General features: G+C 57.5%; 1 protein-coding gene across 2 annotated transcripts in view; it reads left to right on the top strand.

The window, feature by feature from the left end:
- Positions 1-20,252, top strand: part of PRKCB (protein kinase C beta) — a 100,065-nt gene that overhangs the window by 43,091 nt on the left and 36,722 nt on the right. For both annotated transcript variants that reach the window (XM_033073898.1, XM_033073897.1), the window contains exons 4-8: positions 6,076-6,187; positions 7,842-7,970; positions 13,755-13,911; positions 14,184-14,318; positions 18,083-18,179. In XM_033073898.1, the coding sequence (XP_032929789.1) occupies positions 6,076-6,187; positions 7,842-7,970; positions 13,755-13,911; positions 14,184-14,318; positions 18,083-18,179 (630 nt within the window). The remainder of the gene's footprint in view (positions 1-6,075; positions 6,188-7,841; positions 7,971-13,754; positions 13,912-14,183; positions 14,319-18,082; positions 18,180-20,252) is intronic.

Consider the following 20,252-nt stretch of genomic DNA (forward strand, 5'->3'; position numbering starts at 1 on the left):
AACCTACAGCAAGGTTTTTTTGGGGTTTTTTTTTGTTGGGTTTTTCTTTTTTTTTTTTTTTTTTTGCTTTAGTTAGTTAGAAAAACTAACTAAAAGCAAAGGAAAGGTTTTTTTCAGCCAGTGTCTGTCTGTCCCACAGCAGTGTCTGTCTGTCTGTCCCACAGAAATGTCTGTCTGTCCCACAGCAGTGTCTGTCTGTCTGTCCCACAGCCAGGTCTGTCTGTCTGTCCCACAGCAGTGTCTGTCTGTCTGTCTGTCTGTCCCACAGAAATGTCTGTCTGTCTGTCCCATAGCAGTGTCTGTCTGTCTGTCCCACAGAACTGTCTGTCTGTCTGTCTGTCCCACAGAACTGTCTGTCTGTCTGTCTGTCCCACAGCAGTGTGTGTCTGTCTGTCTGTCTGTCCCACAGCAGTGTCTGTCTGTCTGTCTGTCTGTCCCACAGCAGTGTCTGTCTGTCTGTCTGTCCCACAGAAATGTCTGTCTGTCTGTCTCTCTGTCCCACAGCCAGGTCTGCAGGACCCAGAGCCAGCCTGTGTAAATGAATTCCACTTGGCAAACCTAATTATAGCTGGAGCTATTAGTAGAATGCATAATTATTTAAATTGTAGACAAAATAATCATGAAAATGACCTTCTTTGCATGATCCTGTTAAAGGTCATCTAATCAGGGTGTGCTAATGAGCAGCAGAGCTGCTCTGGGAAGGTGAGGGGCCAGGGAAGCTGCTTTTCAGTTTTGGGTGTAAATTGTCCCTGTCTGTGCCTTGGGCAGAGGATTTCAGGGTTTCAGGAAGGGTTTCAGGGTGTCAGGAATGGTTTCAGGATTTCAGGAGGGGTTTCAGGATTTCAGGAAAGGTTTCAGGATTTCAGGAGGGGTTTCAGGAGGGATTTCAGGATTTCAGGAGGGGTTTCAGGGTTTCAGGAAGGGTTTCAGGGTTTCAGGAAAGGTTTCAGGATTTCAGGAATGGTTTCAAGAAGGGTTTCAGGATTTCAGGAATGGTTTCAGGAAGGGTTTCAGGATTTCAGGAAGGGTTTCAGGAGGGATTTCAGGAGGGATTTCAGGAGGGATTTCCCATGGCCAGGGCTCCCTGCTGTGCCCCCAGTCCCCCCTCCCCAGGTGCTGCCGGTTCTCCAGTCCCTGCCCACAGCTCCTGTTCCTCTGGGCTGCCCTGGCTGCCGCTTTGGCAGATCCTCCCACCCTTCCTGCAGCTTGCTGCTTTCTGTTGTGCTGCTAATTAACTTCTCCTTGTCCCTGCTGTGCCATCTGCCCCCGGGGCGAGGGCACCTGCTCCAGGTGACAGTTCCCATGGGATGAAGATGTCTCTGTCCTGCTCCCTGCCAGCACCTTCTGCTGCTTGCCCAGCCCTGCCAGAGCCCTGCCAGGCTGCCCTGGCCTCAGCCCTGCCTGGGGCAGCTCCTCTCTTCTGCTTTTAGGGGGGTGGATGGCTCTGTGCCCTCCCCATGGCTCTGCAGTGCCAGGCTGGGGCTGGGCTGGCTTGGTGGTGATGAGGAGGGTGGTGCAGCCTGTGTGGGGTCCTGCAGGTGCTTGGGGGTCTCTGGAGCTGCAGGGGAGGTGCTGTGAGAGCCCTGCTGTCCTGGAGGTGCAGGGAAGGCTCCAAGGTGTGTGAGTGACCAAACACCTCTGGAGAGGATGCTGAGCTGGGCTGGGCTGAGCTGGGCTGGGCTGGGCTGGGCTTTGCTGCTCAGAGAGTGTTGTGTTTGGTGCTGGTAGCAGCAGCAGCCAGGGAGGGATTGTCACCTCTGTCACCCCTGTCCCCCTGTCCCCCTGCAGTTTGTCTGACAGGACAATCAGACCTTTGTCACTGGAGATGTGCTGAGCTGTGGGAGCTGCCAGGGCTGGGTTTGGCTCAGGAGCAGCCCCAGAGCTGTGCCAGTGCTCCTGGCTGTGCTGCAGCAGTGCCAAAGTGCCTTTGTGGTGTGCCAGGGGCAGGAGGAGGGTGAGGGTGGCAGAGAGGATGCTCCAGAAGCAGGGAGTCACACACTGGTCTTGGCTGGCAGGGACTTCAAAGGGCACTGAGTTCCAACACCCTGCTGGGCCCAAACAGGACCTGTGCTCCTTTGTGTCACCTCTGGGCTCTGCCCCTGGCACTCCCCATCTCTGTCCCTGGCACTCCCCAGCCCTGCCCCTGGCATTTCCCATCTCTGCCCCTGGCATTTCCCATCTCTGCCCCTGGCATTTCCCATCTCTGCCCCTGGCATTTCCCAGCTCTGCCCCTGGCACTCCCCAGCCCTGCCCCTGGCATTTCCCATCCCTGCCCCTGGCATTTCCCATCCCTGCCCCTGGCATTCCCCAGGCCTTCTCCTGGCACTCCCCAGCTCTGTCCCTGGCATTTCCCATCTCTGCCCCTGGCATTTCCCATCTCTGCCCCTGGCACTCCCCATCCCTGCCCCTGGCATTTCCCATCCCTGCCCCTGGCATTTCCCATGTCTGCCCCTGGCATTTCCCATCCCTGCCCCTGGCATTTCCCATCCCTGCCCCTGGCATTTCCCATCCCTGCCCCTGGCATTTCCCATCTCTGCCCCTGGCATTTCCCATCTCTGCCCCTGGCATTTCCCATCTCTGCCCCTGGCATTTCCCATCCCTGCCCCTGGCATTTCCCATCTCTGCCCCTGGCACTCCCCATCTCTGCCCCTGGCATTTCCCAGCTCTGCCCCTGGCATTTCCCATCCCTGCCCCTGGCACTCCCCATCCCTGCCCCTGGCATTTCCCAGCTCTGCCCCTGGCACTCCCCATCCCTGCCCCTGGCGTTTCCCATCCCTGCCCCTGGCATTTCCCAGCTCTGCCCCTGGCACTCCCCATCCCTGCCCCTGGCATTTCCCATCCCTGCCCCTGGCATTTCCCATCTCTGCCCCTGGCATTTCCCATCTCTGCCCCTGGCATTTCCATCTCTGCCCCTGGCATTTCCCAGCTCTGCCCCTGGCACTCCCCATCCCTGCCCCTGGCATTTCCCATCCCTGCCCCTGGCATTTCCCATCTCTGCCCCTGGCATTTCCCAGCTCTGCCCCTGGCATTTCCCAGCTCTGCCCCTGGCATTTCCCATCCCTGCCCCTGGCATTTCCCATCCCTGCCCCTGGCATTTCCCAGCTCTGCCCCTGGCACTCCCCATCCCTGCCCCTGGCATTTCCCAGCTCTGCCCCTGGCATTTCCCAGCTCTGCCCCTGGCACTCCCCATCCCTGCCCCTGGCATTTCCCAGCTCTGCCCCTGGCATTTCCCATCTCTGCCCCTGGCAATTTCCCATCTCTGCCCTGGCATTTCCCATCCCTGCCCCTGGCATTTCCCATCCCTGTCCCTGGCATTTCCCATCTCTGCCCCTGCATTTCCCATCCCTGCCCCTGGCATTTCCCATCTCTGCCCCTGGCATTTCCCATCTCTGCCCCTGGCATTTCCCATCTCTGCCCCTGGCATTCCCCAGCTCTGCCCCTGGCATTTCCCATCTCTTGCCCCTGGCACTCCCCATCTCTGCCCCTGGCATTTCCCATCCCTGCCCCTGGCATTTCCCATCCCTGCCCCTGGCACTCCCCATCCCTGCCCCTGGCACTCCCCATCCCTGCCCCTGGCACTCCCCAGCCCTGCCCCTGGCACTCCCCATCCCTTCCCCTGGCACTCCCCAGCCCTGCCCCAAAGCCATCCCTGCCCCACTCTCCAGGCTGGCTCGGTGCTGGGGGAGGAGAGGAGAGGAGCCTTTTCTTTTCTTGGCAAACTTCTTTTTAGCCACTCTTGTTGTGAGTCTCAGCATCTGCATGCGCAGTGCTCTCGTCACTCCTGGCTCTGGGGTACAGAAATAGTTTTTCTGTGCAGAGCCTCCAGCCTTGCTCAGAGCACATCCCCAGCACTGGCAGTTTCTGGCACTTTCTGAGGTGCTGCTCAGGGTGAGCCCCTCTCAGGCACAGCCCAGCAGCTCTCTCTGTCCAGGGTCTGGCTGTTCCTTCCCTCCCAGCCTCTGCTGTGCCCTGGGGGTGTCTCTGGGGCAGGGGGTGACCCCCCTGGGCAGGGGGTGCTGCTTTGGCCATCCCAGCCTGCTGTGCCACTTCCCTTTTCCAGCCTTGGCTTCTGGAGCTCTGTGTGCCAGGGGGAATTCAGCATCCCTCACACGAGGAGGGAGCTGTCTCCTTCTGCATACAGCCTGTGGTTTTTATGAATGACTGACTTTCCCTTGCCTGAGCAGGAATATCTGTTTCTGGAAGGGAAGGCAGCAGCTCGGGGTGATCCCTCCTGTGCCACCAGAGCTGTCCCCGTGTCCCCTGGCCCTGGCAGGTGCTGGGGGGTGCAGGGGCTGTGCCTGGGGCTCTGCAGGATGCAGGGCTGGGCAGACACCTCCTGTCTGCCAGGACACACAGCCTGGCTCAGGATCACAGCATGGCTGGGGCTGGAGCTTCCCAGGCCACCTCCAGGCTGAGCCCAGCTGCCTCCTGGCTCCCTGCCCCGAGTTTTGTGGGGGAGACTCCCCCACCTCCTGTTCCAGCCTGAAACCCAGGCTGCATTTCTCTGCTCTCCTGCACTGGCTGGGGAATGCAGAAGGCTTTCAGACCTGACAGAGCTGACTGCTTGGGGTGTCCCCTTGTCCCCTGCACTGGCTGGGGAATGCAGGCAGCTTTCAGACCTGACAGAGCTGACTGCTTGGGGTGTCCCCTTGTCCCCTGCACCGTCCTGTGCCATTGTGGCAGCTGGCACAGCTGGGGGCTGTGTCTGGGAGCAGTTTCCTGGGGTAAAATGTGGGATATTTCCAGTTTCAGTGCCTTGGCTGGAGCCTGTTGCCCCATCCCTGGCATGGCACAGACCAGGATAAAGGAAGCTCTGTGTGATTTTCCCCCCTGGCTGCCTTTGGGGTTTGTCTGTGGTGCTGAGCAGCAAAGCAGAATGTTGGTGATGAATGCAGCTGGGAGCTCCAATGCAGCAGTGCTGGGAAATGAATTTCAGGGGGTGGAATGTATTGGTGGTGATGTTACAGCTCGCTTCTGATTCCACTCTTTATTTATTTACTGGGCTCGCCGTGCCCTGTAAAGGTGTCTTTGCTGACGCCTGGGCAGCTTTCCAGGCCATTAAAAAGCTGCTCAGCTCGAATGACAGAGCTGGGAGCTGAGCCTCATCCCCATCCCTTAAACAATTAACCTGAGATGAAAATCAAGCTGCTCCTGCCAGAGCCTTCCTGTGCCTGTGCAGCCCAGCAGCTGCTGTGCCCATTCCCAGTGCTCCAGGCTCTCCTCAGCTCCCACAGCTGCCCTGTCCTGCCTGGAATGTTGCCAAGAGATGCCAAACCCTGCACAGTGCTGGGTTCCAGTCCTGCCTCTCTGTTTGCTGGAAGTTTTCCCTGAGCAGCTGTGGCTGCCCTGGATCCCTGGCAGTGCCCAAGGCCAGGATGGACATTGGAAGCACCTGGGGCAGTGGGAGGTGTCCCTGCCATGGCAGGGTTGGAACAAGATGGGATTTAAGATCTCCTCCAACCCAAACTGGGATTCCACACTTTGATTTTATTTGGCTTCTAACTCCTGTTGACCCTTCCTGGAGCCCAGGAGTTTGCCCAGTGCCTGCACAAGGGATAAACTGGGATAAACTGGGCTCTGCACCCTCTGCTGCTGGGCAAAAATCTGCTTTTAAGAAAGCTCAAAATATTAAAGTGTCCCCTAAGCAGCTTGAATGGCTGGGAGTGTGAGGAGAGGGCTGGCAGCAGAGCACAGGAGATGTTTCCTGGGCAGTTTAATACAGATGGACTCATGGGTGGTTTTTCCTGCTCTGGGTGGAAGCTGGGCAGTGTCCAGCCCTTCTGTTGGTTCTTGCCTACCAATTCACCTGGTGTTTTCCATGCTAAGGCTGAAAAACCAGTGAATCCCCAGCCAAGCCAGTGCATTGCTTTTTCATTTGTTATGGCAACACAGATGAAGAGGAATAAAGCAGGATCCTGGTGCCTGCTGGAAAAGGTCCCCACGAGTCGGTGGCAGTTGCCTCGAGTCCATTAGCAGCACCTCCAGAGCCAGCTGGCACTTGGAATGGGAAGAGCAGGGCTGCCTTGCCAGCATTTGATGCAAGTTTATAATCTTTGTCCTTTATTTCCCTGCCAGGATCCCCGGAGCAAACACAAATTTAAAATCCACACGTACTCCAGCCCCACCTTCTGTGACCACTGCGGCTCCTTGCTCTACGGGCTCATCCACCAGGGCATGAAATGTGACAGTAAGTGACCGAGGGGAGGGGCTCTGGCTGCAGCACGGGGGGCTCAGGCACCCCCTGGGGGGCTCAGGCACCTCAGGGTGCCAAGAGGCTGTGCCCTGTGCCAGCAGTGTGGAGCTGAGAGCTCTGAGGGGCACCAGTGGCACTCCTGACCGGCTGGGGAGTGCCCAGGGCTGTGCAGGGACAGGGAGGGAAAGGGGTTGGGCTGGGGGGAGCCTCCCCAAATTCCTGCACAGCGTCCCCACATCCCCAAATCCCTGTGTACAGCATCCCCACAACCCTGCACAGCATCCCCACAGCCCTGCACAGCATCCCCACATCCCCACATCCCTGTACAGCATCCTCACAACCCTGCACAACATCCCCACATCCCTGCACAGCATCCCCACATCCCTGTACAGCATCCCCACATCCCTGTACAGCATCCCCACATCCCCACATCCCTGCACAGCATCCCCACATCCCTGCACAGCATCCCCACATCCCTGCAGATCATCCCCACATCCCCACATCCCTGTACAACATCCCCACATCCCTGCACAGCATTCCCACATCCCCACACCCCTGTGTACAGCATCCCCACATCCCTGTGTACATCCCCCCATCCCTGTACAGCATTCCCACATCCCAGTGTACAGCATCCCCACATCCCCACATCCCTGCACAGCATCCCCACATCCCTGTGTGCAACATCCCCACATCCCCACACCCCTGTGTACAGCATCCCCCCATCCCTGTACAGCATTCCCACATCCCCACATCCCTGTACAGCATTCCTGCATCCCTGTGTACATCCCCACATTTCTGTGTACATCCCCCCATCCCTGTACAACATCCCCACATCCCCAGGACAGCACCACCCCCATTTTCCCGCTGCCACATTCTCCCCACAGACTCCCCTACAGCAGCCCCCCAGAGCAGCCTCCCCTGCATCCCCTGCCCTGCAGCCCTCCCCTGCATCCCCCTGCATCCCTCCCCCTGCCTCCCCGTGCCTCCCGTGCCTCCCCCTGCCCGCACATCCCCTGCATCCCTCTCCTGCCTCCCCTGCCTCCCCGTGCCGCACACCCGCATCCCCCTGCATCCCCCTGCATCCCTCCCCGTGCCTCCCCTGCCTCCCCGTGCCCGCACACCCCGCATCCCGGCGCTCCCGCTCCCGTTCCCCAGCGCTGCCTCCGAGTGACACCCTGTGGCCGTGGGGAACGCTGCTCGGGGAGGGAATCGGTGATTTTCCGAGTTAATCCCGCGTGTTCCTATTTAAGGGGACTGGGACATGCAGCGTGTGCTGCTCCCCGCTCAGGGATGGGGAAGCTTGGCTGTCTGGGAACAGAATATTCCCTGGAACTCGGGAATCCTGCCAGGGGAAGTGAGCTGCTGTAGGATGTAAATACATATACATATATCTTCACAGACAGATCCTTGTGCCTCTCTGTGTGTACACAGATGCACAGGTAATTTTTAATGCCCCTTTTTGGTTCCTGCTGGGTCCAGCTGGGGGTGATGGAGGAGAATTTGAATCAGAATTCCAGCAGGACCTGAAGCCCTGGGTGTGTCAGCAGCACCCAGAGCTGCTGGCTGGGGGCTCCTGCTGCAGGTCTAAGAGCAGGGCAGGCTGTCCCTGTGTCCCCACAGGGTGCTGAGTGTCCCCTGCTGTCCCCAGCCTGCATGATGAACGTGCACAAGCGCTGTGTGATGAACGTGCCCAGCCTGTGCGGGACCGACCACACGGAGCGCCGGGGCCGCATCTACATCCGGGCAGACATCGACAAGGACGTGCTCACCGTCATAGGTACGTGTGTGCCAGGGCTCTGCCAGGGCTCTGCTGGGCTGCTGGCACTGCCCACACTGCACCACAAGCCTCTGAGCCTGCCTGGGCGCCGGGGCTCTGGCGGTGATGGCATTTCCAGTCACTGTTCAAAGTGGGTTTTTGAAGGATGGAAGGTTCCAGCATCTGCAGGGCATGGGAAGGGTGTGCTTCATGGCAGGGAGCAGGATTTTCCCATCTTCAGAGCCTTTTGCCACCTGGATTTGGAGTTCCCAGAAGAAAATGCTTCCCCCATGAGCTGTCAGCGCCTCAGCAAACATTGAGCCCTGTTCTTGTGCAGCCTCCTGTCCCCAGCACAGGGACAGCAGCCCAGGATGTGCTCTGGGGCTGCTGGAGCAGTGCCAGCAGGATCAGGGGCAGGATTGCTGCCCGGGCAGTCCCTGTGGGTTTGTGAGCTGCTGCGGGTTGGGAAGGAGCTCCTGCCCACGGGGGGTGGCAGCTCCAGGGGTGGCAGCTCCGAGCTGTTGTGGTTGTCCCCCGTGAGTCAGAGCAGGGGTGTGAAATCCCCCCGTGCCCTGCGTGGGCAGGGACCCCGGGCTGGCACAGCCATGGCAACACCAAATCCTGCTCCAGCAGCCCCCAGCTGCTTTTCCAGGCTCTGTCTGTGGGATGGGAATGGCTCTGGGGGAGCCCCTGCTGCTCCTCGCTGCTGCTGCCCCGGGCAGAACCATCAGGGGCACGCTCTGCAAAAACACCAAGTGGTTGAAAATGTTGGTGAGAAATGGGGAAAAGTTGTGGAGGACTTTATAATTTTTTTGTAGCTGTGGTTGTCCTTAAAGGAGAGCCTCAGTGGAGCAGCAGAGCTCTGTTTGCAGAAATCCTGCTTCCCTGGCACCTTCCTGCAGGCTGGGCTCTGATCTGGAGATCTTTCCAGCCCTGGAGATGCTGTGGATCCCTCCAGCCTCCCTCTGATGGGTGCAGATCTCGCCCTCCTGCTGCAGCCCAGGCTCCCTGTGCCTGTCCCTGCTCCAGAGGCAGGGGAGGAGCCCCCAGCCCGGTTCTGTGCAGCTGGATTTTCATTTCTCCAGCTGGCTGTTTTATTTCTGGCCTGCTCTGGAGGTGTTGGTGCAAACGTGTCGGCTCTTGGCTTTTCCAGAAGGGAAGGGAAGCGTGCTGAGCTCTGCAGGAGTGGGAGAGCTTTGGGAGAGGAGGGCTGGGCACTGGGGAGCACAGATGGCCCCAGAGCATGAGTGGGCACCCAGCCCTTGGCAGATGGAGCCACCCAGTGCTGAGGGAGCACCTGGAACCCTGGGGCAGCTCTGGGTGCTCACAGGGACACCGAGGGGCTGGGGGTGGCCAGGGAAGGGAATGGAGAATTCCTAAGGGAGCTGGGAAGGGGCTGGGGAATTCCTGAGGGGCTGGGGAATTCCTGAGGGAGCTGGGAAGGGGCTCAGCCTGCAAAAGGGGAATCAGGGGGGATTTGTGGCTCTGCACAACTCTGACAGGAGTCAGGGATTTGGAATCTGCCCCAGGAACAGGGACAGGGGGAGAGGGAACAGCTGAGGCTGGGCAGGGGAGGGCAGGGTGGATTTGGGGAGAATTTCCTCCTGGAAATGCTGCCCAGCCCTGGACAGGGATGGAATCTCCATCCCTGGGGATTTAAAAGCTGGGGGATGTGGCACTTGGGACATGGGGCAGTGGTGGCTTTGGCAGGGCTGGGGGAACAGGACTGGATGGGCTTGGGGGAAACTCCTGACCCAAACAATTCCTGCAGGAAGCCTGGGCTGTGCCAGGGGGGCAGAACCAGGCAGAACTAGGCTGGCAGAACCAGGAAGAACCAGGCAGAACCAGACAGAGCCAAGCAGAACCAGGCAGTGCCAGGCTGGCAGAACCAGGCAGAACCAGGCTGGCAGAACCAGGCAGTGCTAGGCTGGCAGAACCAGGCAGAACCAGGCTGGCAGAACCAGGCAGAACCAGGCAGAACCAGGCTGGCAGAACCAGGCAGAACCAGGCAGAATCAGGCTGGCAGGACCAGGCTGGCAGCACCAGGCAGAACCAGGCAGAACCAGGCTGGCAGGACCAGGCTGGCAGAACCAGGCAGAACCAGGCAGAACCAGGCAGAACCAGGCTGGCAGAACCAGGCAGAACCAGGAAGAACCAGGTAGTGCCAGGCTGGCAGGACCAGGCAGAACCAGGCAGAACCAGGCTGGCAGAACCAGGCAGAACCAGGCAGAACCAGGCTGGCAGAACCAGGCAGAATCAGGCTGGCAGGACCAGGCAGTACCAGACAGAATCAGGCTGGCAGGACCAGGCTGGCAGAACCAGGCAGAACCAGGCAGTGCCAGGCTGCCTCCCAGCAGATTGCTGGTGGAAATGCCCTTTCCCCATTTTCTGCAGGAATTGCCGTGCAGGGTGTTGGGATTTGTGTCAGGGCCAGGGCATGGAGGGGGATGGATGGAGCAGCCCTGAGCCCTGCCAGCTGAGCCCAGCTCTGCTCCTGCAGGTGATGGGGAGATGTTCTCGCTGTCTCAGCAGCTGGGAAATTCCTCCCCCAGGAATTTCAGAATTTTGCTGGGGCTGGAGCGTCCCAGCTGGGTGAGAAGGAGCAGGCAGGGCAGGGCTGTGCCTGCAGGCGGCAGCACGGGCACAGCAACTCGGATTTTCCTCTCTGACAGATGGAGCTGAGCTTTGCCGAGTGCTCTGCGCTCTGCCCTTCTCCTGCTCTGATTATTTCCCTTGGTAAAGCCAGATTTCCCTCCCGGTGGACAGCACAGATTGTCACCACTAAAGCCATGGTTAGGACAGCACTAAAGCCATGGTTAGGACAGCACTAAAGCCAGGGCTAGGACAGCACTAAAGCCAGGGCTAGGACAGCACTAAAGCCATGGTTAGGACAGCACTAAAGCAGGGCTAGGACAGCACTAAAGCCAGGGCTAGGACAGCACTAAAGCCATGGTTAGGACAGCACTAAAGCCAGGGCTAGGACAGCACTAAAGCCATGGTTAGGACAGCACTAAAGCCAGGGCTAGGACAGCACTAAAGCCAGGGCTAGGACAGCACTAAAGCCAGGGCTAGGACAGCACTAAAGCCATGGTTAGGACAGCACTAAAGCCATGGTTAGGACAGCACTAAAGCCAGGGCTAGGACAGCACTAAAGCCATGGTTAGGACAGCACTAAAGCCAGGGCTAGGACAGCACTAAAGCCAGGGCTAGGACAGCACTAAAGCCAGGGCTAGGACAGCACTAAAGCCATGGTTTGGACAGCACTAAAGCCTTATCTAGGACAGCACTAAAGCCATGGTTAGGACAGCACTAAAGCCTTATCTAGGACAGCACTAAGGGTTTTTAGCAGATCTGTAGAATCCTGGAATGTTTTTTTTTTAAAGACATCCAGCTCCAAGCCCTTGCCTTGGGCAGGAACAGCTTCCAGGGCTGTCTGTGACTGTGCCATCCTTCTCCCTTTTCTGGGCAGTGGGAAGCAGAGCTCCTGCTCTGGGCAGGGAGCTCCTGGCCATGACCCTGTGGGTGTCCCTTCCCAAACCCCTCACTTATGGCTCCAGAGCAGCTCAGGGATGATGCCTGAACTGGTACTGAGAAGCTATTGCAAATATTATTTAGTTTTTAAAATAATCATTTTATTTATCATTTTTTTATTATATTGTTACTTTTATCATAAAGCATTTTTTAAATTGCAGAATGAATGATTCAAACACCTCCTTCCTGTGGCAGTGCAGTGTCCCCAGTGCCACAGGAGCTGTGTGGGGAGGGGGCACTGCCAGCACTGCCCCTAAACCCCCTGCAGAGGTGTCCAGGACTTGCCACCCTCTCCTGAGCCCCTCCTTGGCCACACTTGGCACCCAGAGTGATTTAGGACCTGCTTTAAGTGGGATCATAATATCCTTACTCATCACTGTTAACAATGATGTTACTGCTTCTTAATGATGCACCAAGCTGTCAGGATATGAGGGATATAAAACGATTTTCCATCGAATTTAACTGTCAAATAAATGCCATCAGTGTTGGCGAGGAGCTCACCTCCCCTGCCGTGAGGTATCGCTGCTGTGCCTCTCAGGGTTTGATTTTTCCTTCACTTCATTGTTGATTTCTGCTTGAAAAGTCAGGAAGTTTCTTAAGGTCAAGCAGAAACATTTTGGGGTTTTTTAAATGGATAGATAAAATTATTCCCATTAATGAAGTTTGGAGGTCTGCACGCTGAGATAATAACATGAGGTAATCAAATCTCATGCTTCAGGGCATAAACTGATTAACTGTGAGGGCCAGGAAGGAGCTCTCCTGTTCCTGAAAGCAGCCAAGGGCAGCCTGGTACACACAGAGGGCTGAGAAACAACACACAGGGCTGATAAACAACACACAGGGCTGATAAACCATACAGGGCTGATACACACAGAGGGCTGATAAACAACACACAGGGCTGATAAACAACACAGGGCTGATAAACAACACAGGGCTGATACACACAGAGGGCTGAGAAATAACACACAGGGCCGATAAACAACACACAGGGCTGATAAACAACACAGGGCTGATACACACACAGAGGGCTGATAAACAACACACAGGGCTGATAAACAACACAGGGCTGATAAACCATACAGGGCTGATAAACAACACAGGGCTGATAAACCATACAGGGCTGATAAACAACACAGGGCTGATACACACAGGGCTGATAAACACAGAGGGCTGAGAAATAACACAGGGCTGATAAACAACACCAGGCTGTTACACACAGAGGGCTGAATAAACAACACACGGGCTGATAAACAATACAGGGCTGATACACACAGGGCTGATAAATAACACAGGGCTGATACACACAGGGCTGATAAATAACACAGGGCTGTTCATGGGTCTCCAGAGGGTGCTGGGACAGGGAAACAGAGCAGAGCCAGAGCTGGTTCTGTGTGACATCATTGTGTGCTGTGCCATCACGGTGTGCTGTGACATCACACTGTGGTATGACATCATTGTGTGCTGTGACACAATTCTGAGCTGTGACATCATTGTGTGCTGTGACATCACACTGTGGTGTGACACAATTCTGTGCTGTGACACCATGCTGTCCTGTGCCATCTTTCTGTGTCCCTCCCCTGTGTGCCCACCTGGGGAGGGCTCTGCTCTGCTCTGCTCTGCTCTGGGCTCCTGTCCCCTTTTCCCCAGACTGTGGCTTGGCTCCATCCTGAGCCTGGGGGAAGCTGAGCTCCTTCTCCCTCAGACAGAGCCTCTTGCACTTAGGCTGGGCTCAGGGACTGGGGCTGGCTGCATTTCACTGTCCAGGCTCAATCCAGTTAGACCCAGCTGAGTCACCTCAGGTTTGCTCTTCTGGCCCAGGGCTGGTGATGCTGCCCAGGGCAGGGGATGGGGCACCCAGGGCATCCCCCAGCCCCAGAGCCACAGCCTGGGCTGCCCCTGGGGTCCTGCTCCCACCCCACCCTGCCGTCCCCTCGAGGAAAGCTCCTTCAGTCCCTGCAGTTCTGCTTCCCAAGGGGCAAGAGCAAACAAATCAGCTTTAAACTGCTTAAAACGGAGAGCAAACAACAAATCAGCCTGTCAGAAAGTAAAAATAATCTCCTGAGCTGACCCTGCAGGCTCCCCCCTCCCCGGGAGCTGCGTTTGCTCACTGTTAATTGTGTCGTTCCTCATGTAATGCCCATGTCTGCACAGATCCACTTGAATTCTGCTTTTAATCACTATTTTCACACTTGCTTTTGGCACGCAGGGAAGTTGTCAGTTGTTGGGTATTTTTATAGCTGGAATACTGAATTTAATCCTTTTTCTCTCCCCCAGTAAGAGATGCTAAGAACCTGGTTCCCATGGACCCCAATGGCTTGTCAGATCCCTACGTGAAGCTTAAACTAATCCCTGACCCCAAAAACGAAAGCAAACAGAAGACCAAAACTATCAAGTGCTCCCTGAATCCCGAATGGAACGAGACATTTAAATTGTAAGTACAAAGGAAAATGTTTAAACCTGTAAAGTGAATTTTCTCACCGCCAAGAACTAATGTGGCTTTGTTTGCTCCGATTTAATTACTCAGAGGCACTGAGCTGATTCAACTGAGGAATGATTCTTTCTGTTGTGTGGCACAGCAGCGCTGTGGCCCTGCTCAGAGCAGGGAAATTCAATACTGGAGAGCTGGGCAGGCCCTGGGGACCATCCCTGTATTTGTGTGGGGCAGCCAGAGTAACACCATCCCTTGTCCCTTGTCCCTTGCAGCCAGCTGAAGGAGGCAGACAAGGACAGGAGGTTGTCAGTGGAGATCTGGGACTGGGACCTGACCAGCAGGAACGATTTCATGGGCTCCCTGTCCTTCGGCATCTCCGAGCTGCAGAAGTCGGGCGTGGATGGATGGTGAGATGGTTCTGTCCTGTCTCAGTGTGGCAGCCTGGCAGCTCCAGCTGTTCCAGCTGTTCCAGCTGCTCCAGCTGCTCCACCTCTGGGCTGCTGAGGGTCCCTGGTGCCATGGGGGTGTCTGTGTCACCCAGGGGTGCCCAGCAGGGCCTGGCTCGGTGTCACCTCCTGCTGTCCCTTCCTAGGGCACACCCAGTACCCAGGGGCTCAGGGAGGAGCTGGCACATCTGGCACATCTGGCACATCTGCCAATGCGTTTTCCAGCCTTTTCTGCTTGGATCCCCTGTGTTTCTGTGCTGGAGAGGCTGCCAGGGGGTGTGGGGACCCCTCTGAGCTGTGGCTGCTGGCTGAGCTCAGAAGCAGGGGAGTTTAATTAACACATGTGTGATTAGAGCTGCTCCTTAGCACCCAGCCATGAGCACAGCAGGTCTGGAGCAGCCCTGGAGGGGCCTCTCCATTTCCATTTCCATTTCATCCCCCCAGCAGTGCTCCCTTATTTCCCTGGTTTTCCCCTAGATCTGTGTTACCTGTCCATGGCTGGTGTAATAATTGTTAAATGTCTTTTGCAAACCAAACCCTGCAGCAGTGAAGCTGAGTGGATTCCCCAGAGTGGCTTTTCCACCATGGAAGCTGCTCCCTGAGAGCAGAGCAGGAGGATTTAGCAGGGTTGGGTGCCCACACCCTGTGCTCCCCCTGCTCTCCCTGTCCCCCTGAGCTGGCACAGCGTGTGGCACAGTGGCACTGAGCTCCTCAGCTGTCCCCTCCCCAGCTGCAGTCAACCTGGGAGGGTGTGTGAGTGCCCCACGCTGCCAGCTCCTGACACAGCCCAAGCCTGAGCACTTCCCAGCCTTGTAAAAACCATCTCAGTGGAGAGCTAAGTAGTTTTCCTTGTCACAGTGGCTGCAGCAGATGAAGGAGCTCTGATCCGTGTTGCAGATCCAAACAAGCAGAGTTAATGGAGGGAACAAGGCAGGCAGGGCTGTGTGAGTGCAGGCAGGGGCTGTGAGTGCAGGCAGGGCTGTGCAGGGCAGGCAGGGCTGTGAGTGCAGGCAGGGCTGTGAGTGCAGGCAGGGCTGTGCAGGGCAGGCAGGGCTGTGAGTGCAGGCAGGGCTGTGCAGGGCAGGCAGGGCTGTGAGTGCAGGCAGGGCTGTGAGTGCAGGCAGGGGCTGTGCAGGGCAGGCAGGGCTGTGCAGGGCAGGCAGGGCTGTGAGTGCAGGCAGGGCTGTGAGGGCAGGCAGGGCTGTGAGTGCAGGCAGGGCTGTGCAAGGCAGGCAGGGCTGTGAGTGCAGGCAGGGCTGTGAGGGCAGGCAGGGCTGTGCAGGACAGGCAGGGCTGTGAGTGCAGGCAGGGCTGTGCAGGGCAGGCAGGGCTGTGAGTGCAGGCAGGGCTGTGAGTGCAGGCAGGGCTGTGCAGGGCAGGCAGGGCTGTGAGTGCAGGCAGGGCTGTGAGTGCAGGCAGGGCTGTGAGTGCAGGCAGGGCTGTGCAGGGCAGGCAGGGCTGTGAGTGCAGGCAGGGGCTGTGAGTGCAGGCAGGGCTGTGAGTGCAGGCAGGGCTGTGAGTGCAGGCAGGGGCTGTGAGTGCAGGCAGGGGCTGTGCAGGACAGGCAGGGCTGTGCAGGGCAGGCAGGGCTGTGAGTGCAGGCAGGGCTGTGAGTGCAGGCAGGGCTGTGCAGGGCAGGCAGGGCTGTGGGTGCAGGCAGGGCTGTGAGTGCAGGCAGGGGCTGTGAGTGCAGGCAGGGGCTGTGCAGGACAGGCAGGGCTGTGCAGGGCAGGCAGGGCTGTGAGTGCAGGCAGGGCTGTGAGTGCAGGCAGGGCTGTGAGTGCAGGCAGGGCTGGGAGGGCAGGCAGGGCTGTGCAGGGCAGGCAGGGCTGTGAGTGCAGGCAGGGCTGTGAGTGCAGGCAGGGCTGTGCAGGGCAGGCAGGGCTTTGTTCTGGAGCAGCCTCTGGGATAACACCCAGCCAGGATCCACCCTGGGCTGTGCCCCAGCAGGGGAGACCCTGGGCTCTGAGTGCACTGCCATGGTTCCTGGGAATTCCATTCCATGGTTCCTGGGAATTCCTGATTATTCCATTCCATGGTTCCTGAGAATTGCTGATTATTCCATTCCATGGTTCCTGAGAATTGCTGATTATTCCATCCCTGATTCCTGGGAATTCTGAGAATTCCATTCCATGGTTCCTGATTATTCCATTCCATGGCTCCTGAGAATTCCTGATTATTCCATTCCATGGCTCCTGAGAATTCTGATTATTCCATTCCGTGGTTCCTGAGAATTCCATTCCATGGTTCCTGAGAATTCCTGAGAATTCCATTCCATAGTTTCTGGGAATTCCTGATTATTCCATCCGTAATTCTTGAGAATTCCTGATTATTCCACTTTTGGTTCCTGAGAATTCCTGATTATTCCACTTTTGGTTCCTGAGAATTCCTGATTATTCCATCCCTGATTCCTGGAATTCTTGATTATTCCATTCCATGGTTCCTGAGAATTCCTGATTATTCCATTCCATGATTGTGAGAATTCCTGGTTATTCCACCCCTGGTTCCTGACAGTTGCTGTGCAAGCTCCTCTGCTCCCTGGAGGAGCATCCCGTGAGTGCTGGGTTGGCAGTGCCAGCCTGGCCCTGGCAGGTGCCCCGTGCTGTGCTCGTGGGGCAGGGCTGGAAGGGGCTCTGCCCACGGGTTCCTTGTGGCTTTGGGCTCAGGGCTGGTTTGGAAGTGACCCCAGGACAGGCAGGGGACCCAGAAATGTCCCTGCAGCCACCCAGGGGCTGGGGCTTGCTGGGGGGGGGGTTTGGGGCTCCTGACCTGGGGAAGGGTCCCCAATACAGCTGGGGCTGGGGAGGTGCTGCCTGCTGCAGCCCTGACCTGTGCCCTGCTGTCCTTCTGTCCCTGCCTGTCCCTCTGTCCATCCCTGTCCCCCTGTCCCCTGTCCCCCTGTCCCTCGTCCTCCTGTCCCCCTGTCCCTCTGTCCCTCTGTCCCCCTGTCCCCCTGTCCCTCTGTCCCCCTGTCCCTCTGTCCCTCCCTGTCCCCCTGTCCCTCTGTCCCTCTGTCCCTCTGTCCCTCCCTGTCCCCCTGTCCCCCTGTCCCTCTATCCCTCCCTGTCCCCCTGTCCCTCTGTCCCTCTGTCCTCTGTCCCCCTGTCCCTCTGTCCCCCTGTCCTTCCCTGTCCCTCTGTCCTCTGTCCCCTGTCCCCCTGTCCCCCTGTCCCCCTGTCCCTCTGTCCCCTCTGTCCCCCTGTCCCCTGTCCCCCTGTCCCCTGTCCCTCTGTCCCTCTGTCCCTCCCTGTCCCTCCCTGTCCCTCTGTCCCCCTGTCCCCCTGTCCCTCTGTCCCCCCTGTTCCCTCTGTCCCCCTGTCCCCCTGTCCCTCCTGGTCCCCCTTGTCCCTCTGTCCCTCTGTCCCCCTGTCCCTCCCTGTCCCTCTGTCCCTCTGTCCCTCTGTCCCTCTCTGTCCTCCTGTCCCTCCCTGTCCCTCTCTGTCCCCCTGTCCCTCTGTCCCTCTGTCCCTCCCTGTCCCCCTGTCCCTCTGTCCCTCCCTGTCCCTCCCTGTCCCTCCCTGTCCCTCCCTTGTCCCTCTGTCCCTCTGTCCCCCTGTCCCTCTGTCCCTCCCTGTCCCTTCCTGTCCCCCTGTCCCTCCCTGTCCCCCTGTCCCCCGTCCCCCTCTCCCTCTGTCCCCCTGTCCCTCTGTCCCCCCTGTCCCCCTGTCCCCCTGTCCCCCTGTCCCTCTCTGTCCCCCTGTCCCCCTGTCCCCCTGTCCCTGCAGGTTCAAGCTGCTCAGCCAGGAGGAGGGCGAGTATTTCAACGTGCCGGTGCCTCCCGAGGGAGAGGAAGGGAACGAGGAGCTGAGGCAGAAGTTTGAGGTGAGTTTGATTTTCCTGGGCTCTCAGGGGTTCTCTCCCTGCCCTGCCCTGTGCAGGGATTCCCTGGCAGGGCAGGGAGCGTGGGGCAGCTCCAGGAGGCTCCAAGGAGAAATGTCTATTTACTGCTTAATGAGCCAGGGGAGTTCTTGCTGAAGGATTGATCCAGGATGCTGAATTAGCAGAAATTTGCATTTTTCAGTGGAGCTGAAGCCTGCACAGAGCCCTGGGAATGAGTGTGGTGCATCTGGAGACTCACATGCAATGAGCCATGAGAAATAAGAGTTGCCCTTATGGTTCCCAGCATGAACTCTGTAATTGCAGCAGAGACTGCAGAGTTAGCTCCTGTTCTCCTTTCCTTTTTATCTTTTTTATCTTATTTATACACAACTTTCTGAATACCCAAGGAAGGACAGTTCTAATACAACAGCTGGCTACAACCCATTTTTGGCTGTACAAAGAACCAAAACTGGATTTATTGTATTTCATGGTGTCCCACTGGTGGTGTCAGGTGATGAGTTGTCTTCAGATCAGGAAACAAACATTGTCCAGAGTGGCCAGAGCACATCTGTCCCCAGCTTGCAGTGTCCAGGCTGGGAATCCCTTCCTCTGAGGTGTCCAGGCAACAGAATCTTCTTCCAGCTGAGGTGTCCAGGCAGGGAATCCCTTTCCAGCTGAGGTGTCCAGACAGGGAATCTCCTTCCAGCTGAGGTGTCCAGGCAGGGAATCTCCTTCCACTGAGGTGTCCAGGCACAGAATCCTCCTTCCTCTGAGGTGTCCAGACTGGGAATCCCCTTCCACTGAGGTGTCCAGGCACAGAAACCCCTTCCACTGAGGTGTCCAGATTGGGAAATCCCCTTCCTCTGAGGTGTCCAGGCTGGGAATCCCCTTCCATTGAGGTGTCCAGACATAGAATCCCCTTCCACTGAGGTGTCCAGATTGGGAATCCCCTTCCACTGAGGTGTCCAGGCTGGGAATCCCCTTCCAGCTGAGGTGTCCAGGCACAGAATCTTCTTCCAGCTGAGGTGTCCAGGCTGGGAATCCCCTTCCACTGAGGTGTCCAGGCACAGAATCCCCTTTCCACTGAGATGTCCCAAACAAGGAATCCCCTTCCACTGACGTGTCCAGACATAGAATCCCTTTCCACTGAGGTGTCCAGGCACAGAATCCCCTTCCACTGAGGTGTCTAGATTGGGAATCTCCTTCCAGCTGAGGTGTCCCAGACAGGGAATCCCCTTCCACTGAGGTGTCCAGACATAGAATCCCCTTCCCATGGCTCCTGCTGGGGCTGGCAGTGAGGATGGAGGGTGCAGAAGCCCAGAACATTCCAGCTGTGGTCCCAGCAGTGCAGTGTGAGGGACAATCCCAGAGCCCAGGTTTGCAGTGCAGAGCTCAGGTGCTGCAGGCACCTTGAGTGGGGGATTGTGCAGCCTGCAGAGCCCTGAGAGGAGCAATCAGCACAGCCCAGAGGGGAGATTGCTGTGAGGGGCTGCCTGGGGGGGCTGCCAGCAGCAGCCAGATCGAGCTGCTGGGGTGGGGAATGGAATTTCACACTCGGCTGAGCTCGGCACAGACCTCACACGGCCACACTTGGCTGGAAATGAAAAGGGAATAAATGGTGAGAGGGATTTTACAGCACATCACAGCCCCTGGGCTGGGCACTGCTGGGGGCTGGGGGTTAAAAATTGGGTTTGGGAGGGTCCTCCTTGGTGGCTTCCTCTGTGATTCCCAGATCCAATCCCAAATATCTCAAATATTGGGGAGGGACCCCAGGGCAGTAATGGATGTGGAGCTGGATAAACACCCCATGTTTTACCTGCATGGATTTCTATTCCCCCTCTTTTCCTGGTGAGGTGAGAGACAGAAGGCAGTTTCAGCCCCAGAAAAGCTTTTTTAGGGTCTCCCCCAGGCTGCTGAGCCCTGCTGGCAGGGGCACAGGGGCAGCACAGGCACAGGGGATTCCCAGCTGGGCTGGCAGAGGAAACTGGGCAGCAGTGAGCAGTGCCAAGTGCCAGGGCTGGTGACTTCTCCAGTGCCTTTCCTGGCTTTTTTTTGGCTTTTTTGGCTTTTCTGGCT

Source organism: Catharus ustulatus, chromosome 16, assembly GCF_009819885.2.
Source record: "Catharus ustulatus isolate bCatUst1 chromosome 16, bCatUst1.pri.v2, whole genome shotgun sequence".
Taxonomy (NCBI): domain Eukaryota; kingdom Metazoa; phylum Chordata; class Aves; order Passeriformes; family Turdidae; genus Catharus; species Catharus ustulatus.